A 22,126-nucleotide genomic window follows, 5' to 3' on the forward strand; every position below is an offset into this window, starting at 1 on the left:
CTTAAGATTGATCTCTACACGGAAGCATGTAGGCGCACACACCCCACCACTCCGTAGAATAAATGCTACACCTGAACGGAATTTGTTGCTAACAAAACAGTATCTCCTCCCATTTCAGTCCTCTCGGAAAAGCAGCTCCTGGTGAAAGAAAGGAAGGAAAACAAGAAACGCGATGACCAGCAAAATGAGGTTTTTAGAATCAAAGCTGGACAGAACCTTAGAATTCCCCAGTTTTGCAGGCTCCTGTTACTGGTCCAAAACCATTCTCTGCCTAAATAATTTTCCCTTTTAAAGCCATAAAAAATTCACATGAGAAAAGAAACTTGATTTTTTAAAAAATTTATCTTCTGTGTATGGGCTTTTCTCTGGGGAGGGGTGTAGGATTAATCCTATTCAGAGAACTAATCCGTTAACGAAAAAGAAAACTCTGCTCCCTTTCAACAGCTCCAAACCGAAAGAAAGGTGCTATTTTCAAAGATGCTAAGAAAGCTTCCTTTGCTTTCTCACATCTGCTGTTTTTAAGTCCATTTTTTTTTTTTTTTTTGAAAACTGGGGGATTAAACCACTACATGGAACGATCATGATGGTATCAAAGGTGACATTATTCCCACATTCGTGATTTAAGAGCCTTGGAACTACAGACAGCAGCAGGCAGGCAGAGCACAAAAAGGGGGACAGACATCCCGAGTGTCAAAGGCCAGCACTGGGGTGGGGACAAGATTTCCACGTAAATTCCTTCAACTTCGGAGGCAACTTACAAAACACACAGAACCATCGCAGGGTCGTAAGTACAATGACAGGATTAGTTGCCATTGATGGAGTGAGTGTTCCAGGTGCCATGCAAGGCGTGTGTATTCTTTATCTTAGAAACTCACCTTGACATGAAAACATGCTATGATTAAAAAAAAAAAAAAAGAGCACATCTAGAGCACTGCATTTTCTTATGTAATTAGAAAAGGAGAGGAAGGAAAGAATGAGAATGGGAAGAGTCAAGGCTGGAGGCTGAGACCTGGTTAAACCAAGTCATTTTACTAACGGTGTGGATGGGGGACAGGAAGGCTCAGAATGAAGCAGCTCCAGAATCTCTAGAGGAAGGAGGGGCTGAGAGGGAGGGAAAGGGGGGCTCAGGGAACTTGTCTGGAAGCTGCATCTGTGTATCAAGCACACTGTTTTCCTTTAGGTTAACCTGTATTGGGGGGTAACTTGGAGGGGGACGGTATAACCACCCTTCCCTAAGCATTGCCACCCACCCCTGAGTTCTGAAGGAAACGGAAATTCAAGTCATCCACTTAGTCATTAAAATAAGATTCTCCCATCAGAAAAGTATGCAAATAATGTGTTTAAAAACATTAGCACCTTCATCGTAGATCACGTACGCCTCTTCCGTGGGCACTGCCGTGTCGGTCTCCAATCCTGAGAACTCATCTAGTGAAGGAGAGGGGAAGGGTCAGCAAACGCCCCAGGGTTTCTTCTCAGCATCACGTCCAGGGCACGGTGATCCAGTCCCATGATGGTTCCAGGGGAACAAGCGCCCCCTGCCAGGGGCTCCTCAGCTTCCTCAGAAGGAAGGGAGTTAGAACCCAGATTTTCTCTCCTTTGTACTCAGAAAAGGGCACTGGGGTACCCTCAAGGATCAAAACAAAGATACCTCCCCAGCACTCCCGACCAGCACAAGGGGCTGTTTCTGACCTTCCTCCCACCTCTGCAGTGCCCAGGCTCCCCCTGGCCCGGGATGTTGCAGGCCTGAGAACAGGCATTCTGGGAGAGCAGAGAGTGGCAGCTGGTACCCAGGATGGGGACAAAACTCCTTCTTCCGGGAGCTCCTTTGCTCATGGCACCCTCATTCTCTCCAACCCCTGGATCCTGCCACTCACATGTTCCAGAAACAGGGTGACCTCCTGCCTCTCCTCTTTTCCAATCTGGCTTCACTGCCCCTCTAAGCTCCCACCCTCTCTCACCGACTCAGGAGATAAATCTGTACTGATTAGACCTGCGTATGAAGTTTGGAAATAATATTCCAATGATTACAAACTTCTTTACAAATGGGTAGGGCTTTATTTACAAAACCATGAGATCTGACTACAAAATTATCCTCTAAATGCAATTAATAGACTTTTATATGTGATTTTTTGATGTCTTCCAGAAAGCCCTAATTATAAGAACCACTGTGAAAATGACTATTATTAATGACTGAACTGATATCACGAGCATGGATGACAACTTGGTTAAGAAAGGTGAGTGAAAGCAAAAAACACATTTTGTGTGTCCACCATCTGGGTCCTTTCAGCAGAAGCTTTTTTGAGAAGGTGGGAGGACATCAATATATTACTTCTCGACCTGTGGGAGGAAAACGCCGCTGCAAAAAGGAGACCGTTTCTTTGTAGCCGGTAAGATCTTGAGGCACCTTAAAAATTCAGAGGAATTCCTTTCTTTCTTTTGACCTGAAGCCACAGCAATTATACAGAACTCTCAATTCAAGGCACACTTAAAAGGCAGAGGGGGTGTGAGGGGACAGCAAGCAGGAACTAGGATTTATCACGTGCCTTCTGGGCATCAGGCACTGTCACATATATATTGTTCGAGTTAATCCTCACATAAGATAAATGGGGTTCATTATACCCACTTCTCAGCCAAGGACACCAAGGATTTATAACGTGCCTGGAGTCACACAGCTGGTAAAGGATAAAGCGCTGAAACAGAATTGGACTTGAAGGCCTCGGCTCCAAAGACCATGTTCTTTATACTTCACCACTGCCGCCACTGTTTAAAAGTTGGACTAACCAATCTTTTGTTTGTAAACCTTAAGGCACTTTATTAGAACCGTCATTCCGCAGCATAATGAAAGGGGAATTGAACTAGAAAGTATACCAACGCCCTTCACTCAAAATATTACAGGCACGGGGCTTCCCTGGTGGCGCAGTGGTTGAGAGTCCGCCTGTCGATGCAGGGGACACGGGTTCGTGCCCCGGTCCGGGAAGATCCCACATGCCGTGGAGCGGCTGGGCCCGTGAGCCATGGCTGCTGGGCCTGTGCGTCCGGAGCCTGTGCTCCGCAGCGGGAGGGGCCACAACAGTGAGAGGACCGCGTACCGCGGGAAAAAAAAAAAAAATTACAGGCACCGATTTTGAATGGTTTTCTTGCTAGGAAATCATTGATCATTCCTGAGAGATACACCAGTGTAATCACTCTACTGGCCTTGTCTGAGCCTACTTTCAATAACTTCAGGAATGCGACGCTGCCGAAACAAACTCCACCAGCCGAGGACAGTGGCAACCCTGCCTCTCCTGTCTGGCCCCTCTGTGATGAAAAGTCCCGCATACACCCGAGGCCCGTGACACGCCCCCCCCACCTGCCTCACCATGGAGGTGGTGACGCTGGGGATGTTCTGACAGGGCCAACGAAAGTCAACAAAGAGAAGTTGTAAATGATCCGCCTTTCAGGATGGGCATTTCGAGAAAAACCATTAGACGCAATTTTTTTTTTAGGTCATTCCAATGTCAATATGCCTGGATCCAAGAGGGATTACTTCTGGGCTGGTTTCAATTAGACAGTTTTCAGGTTGACACCACCTAACGTTTGGAGTTACCTGGCTGTTGTGTCCCAGAAACCATCTTCCTCCCTGTGTCCATTTAACTTTCAAGAATGTAGTCTTGTTTCACCTCATTATCAGCTCAGGTTCATTTCCTTTCATTATTATTCTTGCTCAGGTCAAAATGAATAAACTGTACAATTTTTGCATCCCGGAGTGAATGAGAAAAGGGGAAACTATAGGGTTTCTTTCATGGATTCCTGATACTAAATACAATTCCTTGAGGAGCTGAAACGCTCTGGTCCAGCACCAGGCCACAGAAACGATGCCTTTCACCTGCGAACTTGGATCACTTCTTGAGATGAGTGACAGTTAAGTCTTCTGGCAAAAGTGAACATCCTACTGAGTGATTTAGTGCTCCTTTTTTTGTTTTAAGACCAAATAAAGTCAGGCCTAATTTTTCTAAAAGAGCACCATCTTGATTCCAAGTAAAAGAAACTTGCAGATGTAAAGAAATAGATTTACAGTTTTGGGGGAAAAGCTGACCCTCAGAATTTGCCCCACCTGAATGCCATTTTGAAGCATTTGGAGCTACATAAAACGGGATGTCTTATAAGCCAACCTAGAATCAGTGTCAAAAGCTTCCACCTCTTCATATAAAAGTAGCTGCCAGCCACCAACCATGTGGTACTCAAGTTTATTTTCTTGAGTAGTTTATCCAGTCATGAAAAAAAAATGAGCGCAAAATGTCCGGGTCTTAGCTCCAGAGATATTTTTTTTAAACTATAAAAAAGATTCTCATTAGAAGTTTAGAGAGAAGGTAAATTCCAGCCGTTTGAAACCCAAGGATATTTGCAAATTATTTGGTTGGTCCAGCTCAAGTGAATTTTCAATTATTCTGTTTGTATTTTCTGTCTCAAGAGTGAGCTGTGGCAGGAGGGAACCGTTTTCCACAATGACTGATGGTCTTCTTAAACACGCCCCAAGGTCATGTTACAAATTGTTGAAGACGTTCAGCTGGCTCGTAACATTTCCAGACACACACGGTACCATCAGATCTGCTGTCAAAATGGAACCTGAAAAACAAGGATCGCTGGTAAAAGACTTCTCAGTAGAAAACAGAGAATGCCTATGGCTTGGGGTATGGTGTAGATATCCAAAGATGCATAATTAGGTACCAAGAGGAATCTGAGATGAAGCAGAGGACGCTATCTCTACTGCAAGGAGTTTATTATTTAATAGAGAAGTCATAGCAAGCAAAAAAGTGTGTGCGTGTGTGTGTAAGAGAGAGAAAGAACACCAATACGCTGGAAACAAGCATATAATATGCATCTGTGCTTACAGGAATATGCAAACAATATGGCCTCTATAACAAATACTTAAATTACTGGAATGATTTAATGACACAAGGTTATTCCCAAAACACTATTTTAAAGCAGTGTTTTCAAGGGAAAGAGGGGCATGATTTAACCAGGGGAGCTGAGACTAAGAGACGTGAAAAGATGATTTTAAAAATGGAGGGCTAGAAACAAAATGTTAGGACTTTGCCAATGGAAGATAATGACAAATGGTCGGCTATATGGGGGTTGAAGAGGGGACTCTTGGAAGGGCAGGTATTCTCTCAGGGATCACAACACAGGTTCTAAATCATCATCCCTACAACAGCAATTTCAGGTTACTAGGTTGCAAAGTGCCATGGCCAATATTTGCTTGGTAAATAAATATTGGTTGTATACACATGGAGCCCCAGCACTTGTGGGTGTACATTATAAACTGAACTACAGTTGTCCCTAGATATACACTGGGACTTGGTCCAGGAGCCCCTGTGAATACCAAAATCTGTGAATGCTCAAGTCCTTTTTATAAAATAGAGTAGTGCAAGGAATCCAAGTTTGGTTGAATCCGTGGATGTGAAACCCACGGTACAGAGGGCCCACTGGAGAGAAAACACGAGCACGAGAGCAGAGCAAGAGGCAGGGAGACACGGTACAGGTGGTACTGGGAGTGAAGCGTGAGGGGGAGAGTTGGGACTGTCGCTCCGCTGACATCAGCATCTGTCCTGAGTCTCATTGTCCCATTTACAGGATGTGTTTTTGCAGGTCGAGGCCACTGGAACGTTTTCAACCAAGAAATGGCAAACTCTACTGTACTTTATAGATAATGCAGAGGGTTTTCGTGAATAATTTTGACTGTGATTTTCTAATTACAAGCCGTCTTTAGAAGCCAATTCCCCCTTAAGATGCTCCCTTCCACCTCTACCTCTCTCCAGGATTAGCCCTGACAGTTGCATTCCAGTGGTGGATGAAGCGGGGACTGTGCTTTCTATTTCTGAGGCAAGCGCAGTGCTTGGCTGAGTCATGTTCAAGGAATGTGTGTCAAGATGCACAGCTGGATAGGAGGCGCATGGACGCTGGTGTAAGGAAGCCCAGTAAGCAGTAATAATTTGAGTGTTGGGCCAATAGGGTCAGCCTAACAATGGAGGTATGAAGTCTAAGAAATGTGACGGAGGAAGAACCGGTGGGAACTGATGAGACCTGACAACAGAGACGAGAGAACCAAAGGAGACACGAGACACCAAAGCCTCAGGCCTGCAGAAACGGATCTTTATCCCATCTTGCTCTGCCGTAAAGATAAACAACTTGGTTTCCTAATGAGAGGGAGCTGTTACCATCTACCGTAATTTCAGCTAGATCGCGCATTAGACTGTGAGGTTTCAGAGGCACAGCTACGTCACCGACTTTTCTATGTTTCCCACAGAACCCAACCCACGTGGAGTAGATGATTAATGATCATTTGCTGACATTATTTTCCAAAATTATGAATGAAGCCAGAAAAACAAAAACAAGAGCTCCTCCATCCTCTTCAAATTACCACACGGGCTTTCTCATAATGAAATCACTGTACAGTGATAAAGAAACATTTATCCAGTGAATTCCCTAAATCAGGGTTTATCTAGACACAAGACTTAATCATGCTCACTTTCAATTTCAGAACCTATACACAGAAAGTATAAAAAATAGCTATGTCAACATCATTAGTTATTAGGGAACTATGAATCTAAACCACAATGGGGTACCACTTCACACCCGCTGTGAATGAAAAAGACAGATAATAATAGGTGTTGGTGAAGACGGAGAGAAACTGGACACCTCGTACATTACTGGTGGGAATAAAAATGGTGCAGCTGCTATGGAAAACCGTTTGGTGGTTCCTCAAAAAGTTAAACAGAGAGTTACCATTCGACACAGCAACTCCACACAAGAGAATTAAAAACAGGAATTCAAAAAAAAAAAAAAGAACAAACCCGTACGTGAATGTTCGTAGCAGCACTAGTCATAATAGACAAAAGGTGGAAACCACCCAAATGTCCATCAACTGATAAATGGACAAAATGTGGTCTCTCCACACAATGGAATATTAATCAGAAGTAAAAGGAATGAAGTACAGACATATTCTACAATGTGGAGGAAACTTGAAAACAAATCATGCTAATTGAAAGAAGCCAGACACAAAAGGACACAGTTCACATGATTCCATTTACATGAAATGTCCAGAACAGGCAACTATAGAGGCAGAAAGTAGATGAGTGGTTTCCCGGAGTTGGGAGGAGCAGAGAATGGGGGTTTGTTTTGGAGGGTGATGAAAATGCTCTGGAAGTCGGTAGTGGTGCTTGTTGCACAACTCCATGAATTTGCTAAGAACCGTACACTTTAAAAGGGAGAAGCTGATGGCCTGTGATTTCTGTCTCAAGAAAGCTATTATTAAAGATGTTTTTAATAAAAACAACTATGATTGGAAATGATACTAGGAAGAAAGTGTTTAATAATGTTAGCGGAGCAGCAGAAATAAACGAGGAAGGCAAGCCATATACAGAAGTATTTTTAAAATCATAGATCATAGTACATTATGATATTGTTTGAGGATGACAGGTTGCTCCCCCCAAACTTAACTGTTTTTCCAAGACTTTGTACTTATTTTCAAAATGCTGTCTAGAGGTAAACTGTTACTTTTTTTTTGTTTTACTACCGTTGCATTTATTTATTTTTATTTTTATTGGAGTCTAGTTGCTTTTAGAGATAAATTATTATTAACACTTGGACACTAATTTGGCTTGGGCTAGGCTATCCGACGAATGGACAGGAGCGAAGTAAAAAACACACGTCTCTAGCATGATCTGCAAAGAAAAGAAGAAACAAAAATACCAAGAAAAATACTGACTTTCACGCCAACTAAAAAGCCCCGAAATACAGAGGAAATGCAAAGAACATGCAATAAGGCCTAAATCAAAAGAGACAAAAGAAAATGTAAAATATTAATAATAATAGTAGTAGTAATTAGAACCAAATCCAAAATAGTCACTCTTCTGTTTACAACCAATTATTAAACAAATATCTGTTCTAATTATACTTCAATTAAAAAAACGAAACACATCAACGTACGCAGAAGTAAGGAAGATACATAATATTTTCATACCGGAAACCCTAAGGTAAATTCCAATTTGTACTCACTGGGTTAGCTGGTAGTGTGAGAATTTTCCTCCCAATCGTCCTCTTCTTCAGTGTGTTCCTTGTTCTTTGGTATGAATTTTTCAGATATGTCAAATGTTCCTGTTTCTTCGGAACTTGTCCATGGAAAGACTAACTTCAAACAGAATTCCCAGTTTGGAGACAGCATTCATGATCAAACTGACTGGGTTTATCAGGTCAATGATGCTATGTAAGAATTCGGGGCATGGGTGTGATTTCCTGAAATGAAGGGTCTTCACTCTGCGTTAGCTTAAAAAGACAGAAGCTTTACAGCCTGTACTGCAATTCATTTCAACCCGAGGGAAAGGGGGTGAATTCGCCTTCTCGAGCCTGAGGCAAATACAGGATGACACAGCAGGGGTGCAGGACAGCCCTGGCTGGGTGTCCCAGAGCAGGGAAAGGGCTCAGTCTTAGCCAGTGGACGGCCCCTGCTGCCACGCAAGGATAAGCATTTTCCAAAGGGACTGCTGATCAAACATGCTTGGGAAATGCTACTTTACTTGAAAATTCACAATGAGACTATTCAACGGTTAGAGTCCAACAGTAAGAAATTCCTTTAACCTTGTTTACATCACACAGGTAATCACAGAACCTTTTTAAAACAATTACTATATAATAATAATTATTATTATATTTTAATTATTACTATAACAAGTACTAATCTACTAATATCCAGTGGGACACACTTTGGGAAGCACACTGGTCCAAACTAACAATGTCCCATGTTTTTCAGCCAGATTTTTGACTTGGGTGGTGACAAAGGTTGCCAGATAAAACAGAGGATGCCCACCTAGATTTGAATTGTAGAGAAGCTTTCATATAAGCACGTCCCACGCAATATTTTTGTTTGCTGAGTCTGACCATCCTAGTTGTGACACAGCGCGGTCAGTAAACCCCGTGAGCTATAAGTGCCTGCAGCTGCCTCTCCACTGTGAACCCCACTCACCGCCCCGCTGTCTCTGCGGCCCTAGTCGGCAACGCAGCGCGCCATCACATGAGTTACCGGCACAACGAAGACGGTTACCTTCCTCGGGGTGGCACTCCGGGATCCCATCTGAGCCCACGACGAGGTTGCCATCCTCGTCATGTCGCTCCAGGGTCCCAGGGCGACAGGTGGGGATGCGAGCGGCAGGCTCGGGGGCGGTGGTAGTGGTGGTTGACCGCGTAGTGGTTCGGGTGGTCGCTGGGCGCGTGGTGCTGGTCGTGGTGGGCTGAGGGGGCGTGGCGGTCGGGGGTCGCGTGCTGGCGGTGGAGGCACTGGTGGTTGTCTTGACGACCCCCAAGCCCACCAGGGGCTTCCCTCCGAGGCTCAAAATGGGCTTATCCTGGGGACTGGCCAAGGGTTTGCCATATCGCCCCTGCCCAAAGAGGGGGAGGCCATCGGGGCTCACCACGGGGGTCCCTCCCAGATCTGAAACAAAAATCAAACAAAATCTGTGCAACAAGGTGAAAGGACACAGGGAAAGCAAAAAGCAAGTGGAAAATGTCTTCTCAGAGGCTTCTATTTTCATCAGTAAAAGGCAAAGAAATAATTAAAGGGACATCAGGTGAGGGAGCAGTATCTGCTGCTATCCAGAAATTTCTAGGCTATTTATATTATCCATTACTCTGTACTACCTTATATAAATATATAAATATTTCATTGTTATGCCCCATTACCTGCAACAACTCGAAGTCTCCAGTAAGGAAAGTAATTCTTTCCCCCTCTTCATTCCTACCCCTAAAGACTTCAGTGTTACTGTGGACAGTAAGGTGGCAAACTTATTCTGTAAAGGGCCAGAGAGTAAATATTTTAAGCTTTATGACGCCACTACTCAACTTTGCCACTACAGGGCAAAAAAGCCACGGACAGTACACCAACAAATGCATGTTTCTATGCTCCACTGAAACTGTGTGTATGGATAGTGAAATGTGAATTTAATATAATATTCACGTGTCACAAATGTTATCATTCTAGGATTTTTTGGCAGTCACATAAAAATGTAAAAACTATTCTGAGCTCCCAGGCTACATAACAACAGGCAGCAGACAGCGTTTGGCTTTAGAAGCTGCTTTGCTGACTCCTGCTCTCGGCTGCCCAATCCCAAGAATGAAGTCAAGAGCCACCTTTTCTAGAGGGTGGAGAGTCTGTAAGAAGACAGTTGGATCAGGGAAGAAGCTAAGTTCTGCCCCCTTCTGAGGCACCTCCTTTCCACATGGCCCAAGGGCCCCCATTAAAAATGAATAGGGGGCTTCCCTGGTGGCGCAGTGGTTGGGAGTCCGCCTGCCGATGCAGGGGACACGGGTTCGTGCCCCGGTCCGGGAAGATCCCACATGCCGCGGAGTGGCTGGGCCCGTGAGCCATGGCCGCTGAGCCTGCGCGTCCGGAGCCTGTGCTCCGCAATGGGAGAGGCCACAGCAGTGAGAGGCCCGCGTACCGCAAAAAATAAAAAAAAATAAAAATAAAAAATGAGTAGGAGGAGAAAGAGAGAAGTTGTCACTCTACAGCTAAGTCAGGACACTTTTGTTCCTTAAAAAACACTCTCACTTACCCACAATGGTTCGACCATCTCCTCCTAGTTTAACTCGAAGGGGATTTCCTTGTGAATCTTGGAGGTGCCTTCCTTCTCCGTTCAATACTAACCCACGATCAAGATCCACGACCTAAATCCATGACACAGATTAAAAGATATACTGAACATTTCAAAATGTTCACCTTAATCCAACTGCATGAACATATGTGAATAGGAAACATTATTTTTGTCAGCATCATTCATAAGGTTTAATAAGAATAAAGTACGAAACAATCACATTTCATATTATAATTGCTTATCTATATAATATGTAAATTGTTTTAAGTTTCTCAAATATTCAAAAGATGTTCAAAATACTTTTACCATTTAATATGTCGTAGTATGTAAAAAGTAGGAAACAACCTAAGTGTTGATCAACAGAGGAAAGAGATTAAATAAATTATGGCCCATCCATCCAGTGAAATACTATGCAGCCAATGAAAAGGATTTGGAAATTCTATATTTATTGACATATCCTGATGCAGACTTAGATCATAGGACTGATTATGTTGCAAAACGAAAATATATTCATTTGTGTATATAAACTTAAAAGTGCAGAGAGAAAATTCTGGACAGATTATATCCCAAACTGTTAACAGGGGTTATTTCTAAGAAGTGGTTTGGGATGCTTATTATTTTTTTCATATATTTCTGAATGGTTTTAGCTTCTTGCCATGAACATGACATGTTTCTATTTGGCTGTTAGTGTTAAAAATCAAAGTTGCTATAACAAAACCAAGTTAATTTGTAATTAAATTGCCTAATATAGTATGCATGCAAAATTTTCATATTCTAAGGAATTATAAAACTTGAACAAAAGGTATTATTACCTCTGTTAAGAAACAACTCATGCTCTACACTCTTGGTTCTCCAAGTGTGGTCCTGGACCAGCTGCCCCAGCCTCACCTGGGAACTTGCTGGATATGAGAATTACCTGGCCCTACCCAGACCGCACTGACAAGCCCCCCAGGGATTCCGATGCTCACCAATGTTTGAAAACCATGACTCTGCACAATCTGGCCATTGGAGGAGCCCCTGCAAGCAGGCCACTTTGTTGGGTGCTGTCTCAGTAATTAAAATAAAACTTATTTATATAAACCCTACTTTGGAAATCTACTCCATACCGTTTCAATTCAAAATTGTTTACAATGACACTGCTTTAATATGCATTCTTCCTTCCATAAATTTCTGTTCCTTTGAGAAATGATAAAATGGATCTTTAGGTCACCTGTGACTGAAAAGTCTTTGAAGTTCTTCAGTACGTTTTCCTAAACCGTATTGTTTTAAATGGGAAGTTTTGACTGGGAATTCCACTATAAATAATTTTTTGACTCTCTGAAAAAATATTTTAAAACTCTGAACATTGTAAGGTGTTCTGCCTGTCACCCCCAACCCACCAAAAACTCCTAAACATTTATCTTAACCCCAGGAAGTTAAAGTCATTTAGCTTAAACATACATAAAGCACTAATACTTATTTTTTATTTTGGTCAAATTGTTGGAAGATTCAAAAGGTGACCTGATTAAAAGCTGCCTATTTGATTCCGGGATTTTTGGTTTGTTCAATTGTTTTTACCCTGCTTCCTTTTACAAAGGATTTGAGACAATTTACAAAAAATACGTATACTCTTTAATCGAACGATAACAAGAAATAAAATAAAGCTATCAGGCAGGAGTGGGAAAACAGAAGTTCATTTGAGAGGCTGTGCCTCAGATTTTCTGTAACTGTTTGGTCCAAACATTTGTGTGACCTTCCTAACCAATCAAGGCAAATGGGAACAAAGGCCCATGTCTGACCTAATTAGTTATGAGAAGAAAGCAAACTCGTTACTCAGGAGAATCAGGGATTTGTCTGAGCACTGGAAGAAACAATATAGTATATCGACACACAAGTGGTTAAAACTAGAGAAGAAAAAAAAAGACCGCTTCGTTTTTTATTATACAATGCCCACCATTTTTCTCTTCCCAACAGCATGAAAATAACCGGTATGTGTAAAGAAGTTTACCCTACCCACTTTGTTCCTTGAGGGCCATTGATAATTCTTTGTCCACTTGGTTTTCCATTACTACCAGGAAGTACTCTCCCTTCTGCATTTGGTCTTCCATTATAACCTACACAGTACCAAAAAACAACAAAAAACAAGCCAAAACAGAAACAAAAAAAATCCAACAACAGAACCTGGTAAATTCAACATTCCTGGAAAGTTGGCTTCATACAAAACTACACGTAGTAACACATCTTTTCAAACAGGAACACTAAACAGAATTTTAAACCAATAGCTCAAATATATTAGATAATGATAGTCTTAAATTGTGACTTCTACATGACACATATGAATGCCTATGAAAAGTATGGTAAAGTCACAGTTTTCTGACATTACTGGGGGAATAAGTGTGTTCGGCATAAGTAAGTTTTCCAGATGAGGCTTAAGACCTTAAAGCTAGTAGCTGTAGCTTTATTTTAGCCAGTTGGAAGGTAGAGGGAAGGAGAGTTGGAACGATGGGGAAAATTCTCTCTCAAGTGTACGAGATGCTGTCCTGCTCTCCTCCACAGATTATATTTAACACGCTCACTATTTCTAGCTGACTTGGGTCCCAATCATCAACTGCAGAGCATAAACCCAGAGCCGACTCAAAGCTTGACTTCAGTGGGGCTGCTGGAGAAGTATTTGTTCAGAGAGGAAGTGGCAGGCCCAGCTGGCTGGCCTTAGTTGCTATCTGTCTGCTCCCTGCACCTGCCCTCTCTCTTCACCTTGTGCCCTTTCTGATCTGCTGCAGTTTGCTTGAGGCCTCCACTGGGAGCATTCTGCTTCAGCCTGGCCCACCAGATAAAGTGCCTGGGCTTCCTGACAGCTATTTGCAGGTCAGAGACATTTCTCTTGCTCAAATAGTTAATGAAAATTGAAAATTGATTGAGTTTTTTCTATGTACAAGGGAATGTGGGTTTTACCTCTATTGTCAGGGTCTTAGGTTTGTGTAAAAGAGTCCATTTTAATGGAAAACTGAGCTCCACGTGGGGTACTGTTCTATGTCTTTAGGCTGGGCTAAATTAACATCTTGTACAGATTAACAAATATTAATACATTCATTCACAAGTGTTCTAGTAAGCCCTGATTCCATGCAAGGAGAGGGTAAGTCACCAGTTAACTGAATGCAGATTTTGGGTAAATACCTTAGATCCTGCCCTGGGGTCCATGTAGACTCCAGTTCACAGCTGCCTACCTTCTGTCCTCAACCTAAGTCACACGTCGGCCTGCTACTCCGCTGTGTGACATTCATCTTCAACATGCCTTTTCTGGAGGTTTGAAGCAACATTCACTGATCGCAATGTCTGAGCAATCCTCACCCAAGACATTTGAGTTTGTCCCTGGGTATTTTCAGCTGAAGGTTTTATATGCAGAACAACAAGCACACGATCCAGCCCACACGGGGAGGTACTCCTTCCTGTGGACTCCTTAATGTGCCCTGGCACAGGGGCAAGTAAAAATAACGTAAAACACAGGAACCTGAGTTTGGCATCATGGCTACGACATATTTTCAGATTTAGAGCATATGTTAAGGAACTCCAAGAAGCGGTGTGGGATAGCGGAATGGCCGAGAGCTGTGGAGTTAGTGTTTGGGAACGGAATTGCAGCTCAGCCACTTCACAGCTGTCTGGCCTCCAGCAAACCACTCAGACCCCCAAACACTGGTTTCCTCATCTGAAGACCAGGAGAAGCAATGCAAACTCAGGCGATGGTTATGAGGATGCGCTCATGTTGCGTCTGCAAAGCTCCTAACACGACGCTTGGACAGAGCGGATGCTCGATAAAATAAAAGGCTCTCAGGAATTTCTACGAACACTGCTGAGAACCGTAAAGAAAACGTTAAGTTAAAAACAAATTACCTTGTCTGGAAGGGGGTCTCACAGGCGGGCGTGAGAAAGGGTTCCGGAATCTTGAGTTCATCATGCGCTGACGCAAGGAGAGCATAGGGGTGGTGGACGAGTAGCTGGCAGGGGCGCGCGTGGTGAAGCGCGGCGGGGAGGGGGCGGCCTCCGTGGGACTTGGGGTGGCAGGGCTGCGAGGGGGGTGTCTGGGCGGGAGGTGCGTGGCTCTCGGGGAGCTGCCCGGAGGTGGAGGAAGAGGACGCTTCACTGGGGTGGCGTTCTTGTCCTGCGGGGAGCTCACTCTGGGAGGCGCAAGCACGATAGCAGGCTCTGTCTCCCCCTTCGCGATGTTCCCATCCACGTGCTTGCCGCCCCTGGGGATGAAGGAGGAGGGCCACTTTGGAACAGAGGAAGACAGTGGGTCCTTGTCCTTTCCTCCGTTAAAAAACATCATGTCTTCATCTTCCTCCTCGGCCGAGACCGACTGCTGCGATTTTGACGGCAGGGGCTCCCTTTTGGATGGCGTGGCCTGGGACGCACCGTCCTTCTTCCCCACCGCCTGGGGCCCTGCTCTGCCGGGGACCCTGGGGCGGGCTTGGGGGTGGAGGCTGCCGGGCCTGCCTAAGGGTCTGCGGAGGTGACTGTCGCCGGCGCTTCTTGCCTGAGCCTCCACCTGGCGGTGCTTGGGAAGGGACGGGGTGGCGACCTTGGCAGCCGCCGAGTATGCGGGCGCCCGGATGGCCCTGGTCTCGGCTTCTGCGCTGTCGTCGGAATCCTCGCTCTGATTCTGGGGAGACGTGGGGAGCCCCCCCTGGGAGCTCGCCGTGAGGGAGGACTGCCTGCCTCTGGACGAGTAAGGGTCTGAGAAGGAGGCGCTTTCCTGCGACGTGGGGTGGGGACGCCCCTCTTCCTTGCTCTGCGGGCCGCGGGGCTGCTGCTGGGACGCGGAGACGGCCGATGAAGGCTGCTTTTCCGGAGCGGCGGACCCGGCACCCATCCTTCGGGGCACGCGGGTCCCGCGGTGGTGCTGCGAGCGAGGCGCAGGAGACAGCTGCGTTTGGGAAGAGCCGCCCTCCACGCCCGCGTCGGTGCTCTGTTGAACATCCTGCGCCTTAGAGGGCGGAGATTTGGCCTGAGGATGCGCCCCTGCCCAGGTCCCCGCGGACTTGGGGTTCTCTTCGAGGGGCTCCTTCCGCTGCGGGCTCGCCGCTCTCTGGGGGCCTCTTCTCAGGTGGTCCGCGCCCCGGGAGACAGGCTGCCCGGAGGAGGAAGACGCGTGGTCATTCGCCACGGTGGCCGGGAGTGGCTGTTCGTCCCCTGCCTCTTCTTCGCTGTCTTCATGGCCGCCCAAGCCTCGCCTGTGGTCAGAAGCTGGGTGAGACTTCACCCTCGAGTGAACCCGGGGGGCCACGGTGGACGGCGGGGAGCTGGAGGGCCGTAACCGGGGTCCTCGGCCACCGCCAAGCCTGTGTGGATATCTGCCGGGGAAAGCAAAGGGCCTGTTCCTGAGCGCACTGAAATGTCCAGAGACAGGCGCCCAGGACCAAAATGTCGGGGCCGTGGCTTCAGCCTGCTTCCCTTTCTCTTCAGCATCATTGTCACCGCCGCCGTCCGAGTCATCTGCGCCTTCAGAGGCTTGTGTCCTTGAGGAGAGACGAGAGGAGACCGAGGAGGGCTGGGTAGCCCGTAACAGCGCGGTGGACTTGGCGGCTGGGGCATCGTGACCATCCTTCCAGCCCCTGGAGAGCGGGGGTCCGGGCTGTGGTTGGGTGGGCAGCAGCCGAGATGGCCCCCTGTGGGATGGAGACAGTCTCGCGGGTGGGGCTGAAGCCCTGGAATTTTCCTCCCCATCCTCAGAGTGGGGCGCCCTCTGAGCGGGCAAGGCCGGTTTGGCGCTGTGGTTCACGGAGCCTCCGTCGCGCAGGGCGCCCCAGGCTGGGTGCCGGCCGGGCGTCAGGGCGGGCCGGGCGTGCGCTGCGCTCCGGGGAGGCGGCTGCGGGGAGCCTGCGGCTGGTCCTTCCTCCTCTTGGCCCACGGAGTCATTGTCATCAGAGCTGGAAGGGCGGTGAGCGGGGCCCTCAGGGGGTGTGGCTGGGACAGAAGAGGCGGAGGGGGGCGCCCCTGGGCGAGGGTGAGAGGCGGGCGACGAGCCACGCTTGTCCGCGCCGTCCTTCCGGGGCAGCCCCGGCGTTCGGGCTCTCCCGGGAGCCCGCCCCGCAGGGAGGACCGGGTGGACAGGTCTACTTGGTGGCCTCTGATGGGGCTTCTGGCCTTGGGTCTCCGAGGGCGAGGTTGGCGGGTGCCCTCGGGAATCCAGCACTTCCTCCTCGGTGATTTCTGTCGACTGAAGATCCACCCCTTCACTCTTCCGAGGGGGAAGCTGGGGTTTTCTGGGCAGCCCACCATTAGCCAATATTTTGTTCTTCAAGTCCAGAAGCAGGTTCTTGACGTTTCTCCCTTGGGGAGAAACAGGCAAACGAGTGTGTTTTGAGGAAGCTGGAGCTTTGGGCGAAGATGAGGACGGCTCGGGCTTTTCAGCCTTGTGAGGATCTTCCGTGTCTGCTTTCTGCTGAACATCAGACTCACTGGTAGGGGCTGTAATAGATTTTAAAGAATTTGATGTCGAAGAAGAAATACGAAAGATACGCAATGGAAAATGAGTAAGATGGCAGTATGGAGGAGTTTAAAATTAGTAATAATAATCGATAACTTCTCCTCCTTTAGACCTGACACTTACTTTCCCAGTTATAGCAAATCTCTTTTAAAGTTCTATTTTGCTTTAAGTAACATAGTCCTAGAAAATATGCATATTGAGTTTCTATAAGTCGAATCAGGCTATGTATGCCACGTCTTATTTGAAGCCAGGCTTTTCAGGCTTGTGATGAGTACTTGGAAGTAATTGAAATGAGTACTTGGAAGTAATTCATTGATTTTGTAAGCACAAAATCTTATATAGGACTTTCTTAATATAACTGTCAAGATATTACAAGTGCATTATAGCCATTCTTGACAATGTAGGCAAGAAATACACACAAGCCTGGCACAAAATGTTGAATGATCTGTACTGAAAGCTATACGGAGACGTGTCGTGTATAATTTGCAAATGACTGGGGCGAGCTACAAATTTGTAATTTTTGAGGCATTACAAAGAGTCCCCTATTCCGCATAACATGTCCTTGCTTGCTTTTTTCTTGCTTAAAATCCCTTTTATGATGGATACATTTGTAATCCCACAATAAAGCCTAAAATAAAAAGACCCCTGGGGTAGGCAAAACATTATATTATGTGAACCCTATAATTTACCCTTTATTGAGAGCAGGATGGAATGCGGGAAGGGATGCTGTAAGGGGAGAAGGACTTATATAGCAATGGGGGATCCAGAGAGAGCAAACTTCATCTATTTCAGGTTTTTTTTAATGATAGAACTGTGTAATATTGCAGTATACTGTGGATCCTCACAGCATATAATGAAGGAGAAAGCTCCCAATATCTGGTGTAAATGTAGACAAGCAGGAAAGAAAACACAGTTCAGAAACACCCCACTCCAATTTTGGTTTTTGTTAACCTGCTGGGGTTTGATACTGAGCAGATAAACAAGGTAACTGAAATTCTTCTGAGTAAGGTCGCACCCCAAAATAACGGTATACAAACTATAAAAATTTTATGTACCATTTACTCATTAAAATGAACTAAAAATGTCACATTCTGCCTGTAAAAATGTTCTTTCCCTGTCATCATAAACCCCAAATTACACAATGATATAAGATGGATCACATAAGGAATATATTAGTCACATAATTACTACATAATTCATAATTACTATTATAATAGTAATTCATGTTATTAGCCATCAATAACATTTTAGCGTTTGGGGAGACCAATTTCTAAAGGGACCACAAAAATATTATAGACATCAATATGGTACCTTAACCCCAAAATTCATCAACAGAGCAGTTCTAAACCCAAGAGCATGATTCAAAGTAACACACCACAATTAGCAGTAACGAAGAGAGAGAAAAAGAGAGCCACAAACACACAATGCTTACTTACTTGCTGGTAGAGCGACAATGAAGGCTTTGGAATGAGGCCCCAATCCTCTCCTGTTTGCGGCCCGGATTTTGAAAAGATAGCGTTCCCCAGGCTGCAGACCATCCACTAGGGCAGAAGTAGTCTCTCCAGGATAGGTGAGGGACTTTGCTCCAAATGGTTTGAGAGCCGGGGCGTATGAAAGAATGTATTCTGAAATGATTTGGCAGACGGTTGGAAGGAGGAAACTGAAAACAGTCCTGTGTCCAGTAGACAGACTGTATGGGCAGGATGAATTAGAACGTGCATTACTAAAATTAATTCTCTAGCGATGCACGCCAAGTCAGTAGCTGGAGCATAAAGACACAGTAGAAGGTGAACTGACAGTTCAATCAGGCTACCAGACGGGCCCACGGAGTCAGTCAGCTGGCAACTTTCCATTTACAGCAAACTAAATTCATGGACCCCAGGAGGCCAGTCTTCATACATTTACCAAAAATATTTACCCTTGTGTTTGGGTTTTTTCTTCATTGTGTTTATTTACTAATTTCCTATGACAGACTGTATGCAGAAGACAAGAAACCACAGGGGAAAAAAATGACAATTCCTAGGAACTGATTCTGAAGAGCTGCTGACACCTTTAAGAGTTCCATTTTATTAATCTGGGCTATCTGCATTTGTGCATTAAGCCAGATAAATTCCATATTTGGAATATAATTTCACTTTTGTAGGAATTATGAAAGTTCTTAATATATTCGGATAAAGATTTTTCACAGTATTTCAAACTGTGAGGAAAAGTTGCTGAGTCACGGATTTATGTGATGTTTAATGTCTCCATCCTTAATTGGCTATATCTATAAATATATAATGCCCTGGGCCTTTGAAAATCATAGCAAATCCAGTCCAAGGGACTAATATATCTCTATGCTTATATGGAACTGCAACATAAGGAAGCCACATTTTAAAGCATCATTTTCACCCTCAACTAAAAACTGTCATGCCGATTTTCCTGCCAATGAACTCAAGATTTACAAAACTTATCAAATTAATATGAGCAGGAGATAACCAAGAAAAACAATTTAAATTACAGGATGACCAGGCAATTATCATACTTCCTAGGGGAGCATGGACGATCTTTCCTTTTCCCTAAGCTCTAATCTTTAAAAAGTACATTTGTCTGAAAAACAAAAAAACCCAGCATTCTTTTCTCATTGAAAATGAACAAACTAGTTATTTGTGGTGGTCAAAAGTAAGAATTAAAAGAACCCACTGTCTACTACAAAATTTTGTAATTCTGATTTTTTTTTTTTTTGTGGATTCAATTCATCTGGAAAAAATTTAACCATGTCAAAGTATATTCTTTTATTATGGTTTCTATTTCTCAGGCATAAAAAAATGCCCCAGGATAATTATGAATTTACTATCCCACCACTACACCTTTAGGTTAGTGAGGTACGTGAGTTCTTTCGGACATAAAAACTCAGTAGCTATTTATTACTTCTGGCAATATTTAATTGACTACCAGGGAGCTTCTTTTGCCAAAGAGCTATAAATATAAACTAAGATGTGGGAGAGGGGAAAAAAATAAGTGGCATGGTAGGTAATAAGGTCACCAAAGGAGCAATAGCTGATTTATTTTGAATAACTTCATAACTTTTTTTATTAAAAAGGTAGTCAGCTAAAACATGTCTTTATTCACGTTTCAGAAGTCTTTTCAGCATCACAATAATGATACAGAGGCCAATGTTCAAACTGTCATAAAAAGAACGATTAAAAGGGGGTATCCTAACTATTTTTTCTCTTCATTTGTTTCTGATTTATTCCACTGAAAAAATGAACAAGAATAGTACAATATATTCTTTCAAAACGTGGCAAGTGAGAAAGCATTAAGTTTAGAAAATACTGTCCTACCTCTACCTTCCGTAATTTCTACCGTTCAGTGAAAAGATATCCTTATAGGTCAGAAAAGATAACTTACAGTTGACTATAAAACAGAACCACCCAATTTCTTCAATTAAGAAATTCTCAAAGAAGATCAGTGATAGTTTTCTGAATTTTCTTAAGCTTACACAAACTTTCCATATTATAGTTTTCTTCCAAAATCAAGCAACAATAAAAAGTAGAGTACGTTTGTATAGGTGATATCAGGGGAACCCTCAACACCACCCTTTTAAGTGTTTCCAGATAGACTTCCAGAAGGTTCTTGAATGTTTTTACAGTAAAAAGAAATTATCTGCGCTTCTATTGAATGTTCTCAACAGACCATTTTAAAAATTTAACTAGTTGTGGATATTCTATGCTATTTTCATTTTTTTAAATCTACAGTATTTTTTTCTATTTTAAGGTCATATTTTCCTCAACCAGCCCCCCACCCAAAATCAGTTGTTCAAAATGCTGACAAACAGGGAAAAAGTCTATTTAACATTTTATTTTATTACTTGATTTTCAAGCCCATTAAATATTTATAGTCCCGTTCGAGACATTTATGGTCCCATGGGATTTCTGCTCACTCCTACCTGCCATGATCTTACTGGCACGAAGAAAAGGCCCACAGCGTGAAAATCAGGGTGTCCTTTTGTTTGGTTAAAGGTTGTGATGTCACATCCATACAATTAAAAACAGCCCTCTTGATAATAGCATCAAAATCCCTGCATAGAGGGAAGATGAAAAGTCATCTTCATGATGACCTGGGTCTTACTGACAATGAAAACCCCTCATGAAATATCCTTGTCCATTGCGTCAGCACCCCTTATAGGTACGTTGCTTCCGTGTTGCTTGTGCAGTCACTAAGCCTGCGATTAGAGCCAGTTTTTATCAGAGTCAATGTACACAGCTCTCTTTGGGGTATTTCACGCCCACGTGCTTCTTATACTTTAAGTAATGAGGTTCCTACCTTTCACTTTCCCCTCGGTCTCAGGCAGTGCATCCCAAGCTACCGTGACAGCCGTAGGTTTGCCATTGACTGGCCAGACGGTTAAATTTTCAGGAGCTGTGGTAGGAGCTACAAAAGGACAAGGATCCAAGGTTTAAAAGTGCCCTTATGGGTATTCTAAAAGTAAATGACATGTGGTCCCTACATACACATTTTTTTATTGCAGAGCTACTGTGTTAACTTTTATTACACACGAGAGAAAATTCTCCACTTGCTCTTTGCGTGATTTATATCAGTTTTACCAACTCATATAGTACGGTTAGACATACACAAGGGAAATGCTTTTAGGAATTCAGAATTTCCCTCGTTGCTGAATATCGAAATATACAAAGAAGATGAAAATCCAGTTTCAACTTCTTTTGAATAAGGTTTCTTTTTTTTTTTCTTTTTTTTTTTTGTGGTACGCGGGCCTCTCACTGCTGTGGTGTCTCCCGCCGCGGAGCACAGGCTCCGGACGCGCAGGCTCAGCGGCCATGGCTCACGGGCCCAGCTGCTCCGCGGCATGCGGGATCTTCCCGGACCGGGGCACGAACCCGTGTCCCCTGCATCGGCAGGCGGACTCCCAACCACTGCGCCACCAGGGAAGCCCTTGAATAAGGTTTCTAAAGACACAGTTTAAAAGAAAATAATTGTAGTCTTAAATATAGAACAAATTTCTCCCCCAAAAGCAAACATGACCTCAGCCTTAAAAAAG

At 44.4% G+C, this 22,126-nt stretch overlaps 1 protein-coding gene across 1 annotated transcript in view; it reads right to left on the bottom strand.

The window, feature by feature from the left end:
• FNDC1 (fibronectin type III domain containing 1) overlaps positions 1-22,126 on the bottom strand; it is a 97,647-nt gene that overhangs the window by 20,771 nt on the left and 54,750 nt on the right. Inside the window, exons 9-15 of the mRNA XM_065888817.1 lie at positions 21,394-21,501; positions 18,521-18,713; positions 14,493-17,059; positions 12,618-12,718; positions 10,587-10,698; positions 9,080-9,466; positions 1,357-1,425 (exon numbers count right to left, since the gene is read on the bottom strand). Of these exons, the coding sequence (XP_065744889.1) occupies positions 1,357-1,425; positions 9,080-9,466; positions 10,587-10,698; positions 12,618-12,718; positions 14,493-17,059; positions 18,521-18,713; positions 21,394-21,501 (3,537 nt within the window). The remainder of the gene's footprint in view (positions 1-1,356; positions 1,426-9,079; positions 9,467-10,586; positions 10,699-12,617; positions 12,719-14,492; positions 17,060-18,520; positions 18,714-21,393; positions 21,502-22,126) is intronic.

The sequence above is a fragment of the Phocoena phocoena genome, chromosome 12 (genome assembly GCF_963924675.1).
Source record: "Phocoena phocoena chromosome 12, mPhoPho1.1, whole genome shotgun sequence".
NCBI classification, from domain to species: Eukaryota; Metazoa; Chordata; class Mammalia; order Artiodactyla; family Phocoenidae; genus Phocoena; species Phocoena phocoena.